At 64.4% G+C, this 5116-nt stretch overlaps 1 protein-coding gene across 2 annotated transcripts in view; it reads right to left on the minus strand.

The window, feature by feature from the left end:
• Positions 1 to 303: 303 nt before the first annotated feature.
• Positions 304 to 5116, minus strand: part of SLC67A1 (solute carrier family 67 member 1) — a 23248-nt gene continuing 18435 nt past the window's right edge. For both annotated transcript variants that reach the window (XM_019667307.1, XM_019667306.1), the window contains exons 9-11: positions 2874 to 2975; positions 2470 to 2590; positions 304 to 537 (exon numbers count right to left, since the gene is read on the minus strand). In XM_019667307.1, the coding sequence (XP_019522852.1) occupies positions 350 to 537; positions 2470 to 2590; positions 2874 to 2975 (411 nt within the window). In that variant the 3' untranslated portion in view covers positions 304 to 349. The remainder of the gene's footprint in view (positions 538 to 2469; positions 2591 to 2873; positions 2976 to 5116) is intronic.

Genomic DNA, 5116 nt, shown 5'->3' on the forward strand with positions numbered 1-5116 from the left:
GGGGCAGGAGGCGGAGGGCGGGGAGGCAGAGAGGGTGCTCCCTCTCGGGGTGCGGCCGAGCTGTCTGGGCGTTAGCAGAGGGGGCTTCTCACCGGGTGTGATGATAGACCCCAGGGGGCAGGGCCTAGCTCACAGCAGGGGATGAGTGATTCTGCTCCCCCCTGAGTCCAGGGGCCCAGCTGCACGCCCCTCTTCCAGGAAGCCCTCCAGCATGGGAGGCTCCATCTGACCCCCCCCCCCCAGGCCTCCTGCCCAACCAGATGCAGGCAGGCCCCCCGGGAGCTGGCAGAAATCAGGTCAGAAGAGGTTCCCAGGGAATTTATTGCCAGTCTATGCCCAGGGTCCAGGGTCACTGGACTCTGCTCTTCTTCTGGGGCAGAGGTTGTCTCCAGAGGGCCAGGAGGACAAGGAAGTTGATGGCAAACTGCACGTGGCCGAAGACAGGGACGCCAAAGCTGCGGTACAGGAGGCCGCCCAGGGTGGGCCCCAGCGTGCGGGTCAACGGCTGCACCGAGGCGCAGAGGCCCAGCATGGTCCCTGTGGGGTGAGGGGGGTGGTGTGAGTCAGGCCCGGGTGGGTCCCCAGTGTCACCACCCCAGCCACCCACTTCCAGAACACAGCAGAGGCCTCCACTGCCCGCGACCCTCCTGCTGCCCCGGCTCCCTCCCCAGGCCTGCGGGTCTGCGCCTGTGGACCACCCAGCACCAAGGGGCCTCAGTGTACATGCCCGGAAGTGGGGCTGAGCCTCTGCGCTGCCCCGGGAAGTTTCCAAGCACAGGTCACAGGCCCTGCCATCCCAGGCCACTGGGGAGATGGCCATGGACTCCCAGCAGAGTGAAACAGGGAAAAGTCCTCCTGAACCACGGTGGTGCGAGCTGGGGCTGGGGTGCAAGGCAGGCCGGGACACCCCCAGTGTCATTCCTACAGCCCCCAGCATCCTCGTCAGAACTGGAGGCGCGTTCCCCACAGGGCCGGGGAGGGGCACGAGAAGGGCACCCCAACTGCCTCTGTGCCCCCACTTCCCAGGTCCACGTAGCTGTCTGCCCCCCCCAAACGCCCCCAGTTACCCGACACCCTGTCTACACGCCCGTCTTGTCAGCTGTGCCTTGTGTGGGCGAGCATGTGCTGGCTACTGTCAACGTGGACATCTGCCCAGAGGGTCCCCAGCCCCAGGGGCGTCAGAACCCAGGACCCGAGTTGGAAAGCCTGGCCAGGAGCTGCCTGTTGAGGCCCCGCCCGGGCTCAGGGCCCGCGTGGGGGAAATTTAAGAGCTGCCTCTCCCATCGCCCACACGCCCTGCAGACTCCCGGGAGCAATTACCGCCCCCTCTGGTCTCCGGTTCCCAGGCTGCTGCTGGGAACCTCCTGGCTCCTTCCAAGCTGAGGGGTGGGGCCTTGGGCACAGTGAGGCCCAGGCCAGGCCCTGCCCTCCTCTCCCCAGGCCTTGTTCCCCGGCCCCTTCCTCCTGGTCTCTGCAAAGTGCTGACCCACCACCTCCAGGAAGCCCTCCAGACCCAGCCTGGCCTCCCAGGACCACAGAGCCACAGGTGTGAAAGGCCCTGGAGGCCCCCAAGGCAGCCCTGAGAAGAGGCCTAGCCTGTCAGCCGCCAGGCCTCCCCCTGTCCCCCCAACAGACAGGTGGATGATCTGAAGGTCAGCCAGGCCCCCCTAAGCTTTCTGGCCCTGCTACTGGGGAGACCTTCACCCTCAACCAGCTCAACCTGTACTATGCCCAGGACAGGGTAGGGGCACTGTCGGGCTTAGGGACCCCCAGTCTGGATGGGAGACTCCTAAGCCTCAGGAAAGAAAGCTGGGTGCAGAATGAGGGCTGGAGGTTCATGTCTGGGGGCGCCTGTGTCCCACTAGGCGGCCTGAGGCTGCCTAGATTTAACGAGCTGTGTGCATTCAGTCACTCGGCACCTGCACACCCCTATGAGCCGCCCATGTCCTGGGGAGAGGAGAGCAGGCCGCCCAGCAGGAAGCCCACCCCCTTTCTAGCCGTCTCTCCCATTCTCCACCCACTGGGCTGGCTGTCTTCCTCCCTGGCCTCTGTAGCAGCCTTTCAGGTCGGCATCTCTATACCTTTGCTTAGCTGGGGCCCAGCCTGGAAAGCCATCTTCACTCCCCATTTCTCGTGCAATCCTGACCATGCTTTACAGCCAAGCCAGACACCACCTCTGGGAAGCCCTCCTCCCATCCCCCTGGACCGGTCTGCAGGGCCGGGTGCAAGGCTGGCTGGGCCCAGACGGGCTGGGTAGTGGCCAGAATCGCCCCTGAGCCTTCTTTCGGCCCTCCACTCCACCCTGCCCACTGAGACCCCAGGCCACCCAACCCACTGCCTGGGTCCAGGCAGACTCAGCCCCAAATCGGGACAGCCGTTGCACCTGAAAGCACTCAGCAGGCTTCCCAGAGAGGCGGGCTGAGGTCTCCCCAGGCCTGCCCCTCACCGGGCTTGGGGTGCTGCCCTTACCTGTGTCTGAGGGCGACACGGCCTTGGTCAGGATGCTGTCGGTGACCACGTTGAGGGCACACAGGCTGAAGATCAGGCCCGGCATCAGGAGGCAGAAATGGAGGATGCTGGACATCCGTGCCTGGCACAGGGCAGGGCAGGGGCCGGGGTGACGGGAGGACCAGGGGACCAGGCAGGGCAGGGGCCGGGGTGATGGGAGGACCAGGGAACCAGGCAGGGCAGGGGCCGGGGTGACAGGAGGACCAGGGGACCAGGGCAGGGGGGGCCATCCCTGGTTCCATAAGCGTGGCCCTGGGTGGGGGTGGGGCCCAGTGGCTCAAGTGCAAACTGAGCAGGTGCAGAGGGTGGAGTGCGCCCGGGACCACGGTCTTTGCTGGGGGGGCAGCCTGACGGGGTGCTCTCACCATGGCCAGTCCCACCACGCAGAAGACCAACACGCTAGCCCGGAGCAGCGCTCCTTCTGAGAAGTGCTTGTTCAGCTGCCCGATGACCAGGCCCTGGGTGATCTAAGAGGGGGGGCGAGGAGGAGTCTGGGCTGCGGTCACTCACCCCTGTGGCTGGGGAACCCCCCCAGCGGCAGCCCAGCGTCTAGCAGCGGCGGCCAGGTCCAGGGTAGCAAGCAGGGTGGCCCCACGGTACCCATGAGGCTCCAAGGTCCTGAGGGAAGGGGGTCTGGGTACCTCACACACATGCACCCCCACACGTGCACGGCCAGCCACTCATCGGTCCTATTTTCACATTCAAGACGAATTTCGTCTCTTTAATTTCAGGTGTGATAAACATATTTTAACCCAAGAAGGGCCCGTGAACTGCTGATGGAAGGGTGGGGAAGGCAATGGTTCATGGTGCAAAAAAGTCCTTTCATTTGAAAATGCTCACTGTGGCCCTACGTCCAAGCCTGGGGACCCTGTGGCCCTGTGTCCACATGTGTCACCCCTCCAGTGTCACCTGGTCCCCATGTGTCCCCTCCCCATGACCACGCTTCCTCAGCCCCTCTTCAGTCCTCTCACCTGGGACGTAGGGCCTGCCCACTTCACAGATGGAGTGACCAGGGTGCAGAGAGGAGGTGGTTGCATGGGACCTGAGCCCAGGGCCCAGGTGCCCATGTGGGTCCTCTGCCTGGCTGGCCCGACCGAGGCCTGGTCCTGGCAGGCTCATCAGCTACCGTGCTGGGGACTGGGCCAGCAGCTCTGCGTCCTCCGCACACCGTAGGAGACCACCACCCCAGTTACAGCCGGGTAAACTGAGGCCCAGAGGCTGACGTCACTTGCCCACCAGCAAGTGCCCGGTCCTGAGCCTGATCAGGTGAGATCCCTGGAGGCAGGGGGCAGCCAGGCTGCTCGAGGCCACCTGCTGTTACCCCACTGTCGCTCAGGTCGCTCAGCGCTCCACTCCCAGCTGTGTCCTCCTTGCCTCCCCAGGGCATGGCCAGCCAGCGAGGACGCCTGCTCTGTGCTCCCCTCCTGCCCTCAGCTCCTCGAGAGGGTGGAAGGGCCAACAGCAGGGACACCGAAGATGTGACTCAGTGGGCAAGCCCAGCCCAAAGGCCGCTCCCAGGCCAGGGTGAGGCTCCCTATCTGGTCCGCTCACCTCCTCTGCCAGGCAGGCAGGCAGTACCTGGGGCGCCTTGGGCTTGGCGCAGTGCACAGGGGGGCTTGGGGGCGCGCAGGCTGGGAGTCGGTGACCCCCTGGGCTGGGGTCAGTGCTGGCCTGGGCTGCAGGGTGGGCTGGGGTACATGCCCTGGGCCCAGCCGTGCAGAATGGACTGACCACTCTCCTCACCCCATGCCCCTGGCTGGCATCCCGAAACTATGTCAAATCAGAACCATAAACGTCCTACTTAGAAGCAAATCCTACTTTCAGACTTGCTTTATCCCTCTTCTCGTGTGTTTTAAAGGAAGATCTATGTGGCAATGTCCTTGGTCCCCTGAGAGGAACCACAGTAAACGGGGGGACCCGTTTACATTCGGCCTCGGCACTTCATACAAACACAGAGACCTGACGTATTGGCGGTGGTGTCTCTCAGTTGTCCCATTCACTGAAACAAAGCCGAAACGTGTGTGCCTTACCGGCTACTACATGAAACTAAACCAACACGCCAGGTGTCTCGCTTTACCCCACCCTCCATTTGGAGCTCCTGTCCGTCCACCCCCCCGCGGCCCCAGCCACTGCCCTGTCCCTGGCCTGAGCCTCCACCGCCTCCCTCAGTGGACCCCTTGGTCACCTAAAGCACCCCCTTCTCTCCCACCAGCTGGAGCCAGGGCACCTGGAAAGACCTTGTCCAGCCTGCGGCCACACTGCGCTCCAAATAAATCCAGTCCTTCTTGGCCCTGCAGACAACCCCCCATCAGAGCCTGGTCCTCTCCCCTCAGGCCGGCGTGTGTCCCCACCTGAGGGTCTGCGCACGTGCAGCCCGTCTGTGCCCCGCGGAGCCCGTCTGTGCCCCGCGGCTCTCTTGCCTGCGGTCTCCGCTCTGCTCCAGCGGAGCCACCCTCCCTCACACAGCGTCTCCTGCTGTTAGTTACCCTGACGCACCAGGAGCGTTCATGGTTGGGGGCCTGTCTTCTTCCCCCCAAGTGTGCTGGGAATCCCCATGATCAGGGTGGCCTGAGCCTGGGGCGTAGATGAACGCGGGGCGGGGGTGGGG

This window comes from Hipposideros armiger, unplaced genomic scaffold (genome assembly GCF_001890085.2).
Source record: "Hipposideros armiger isolate ML-2016 unplaced genomic scaffold, ASM189008v1 scaffold_494, whole genome shotgun sequence".
NCBI classification, from domain to species: Eukaryota; Metazoa; Chordata; class Mammalia; order Chiroptera; family Hipposideridae; genus Hipposideros; species Hipposideros armiger.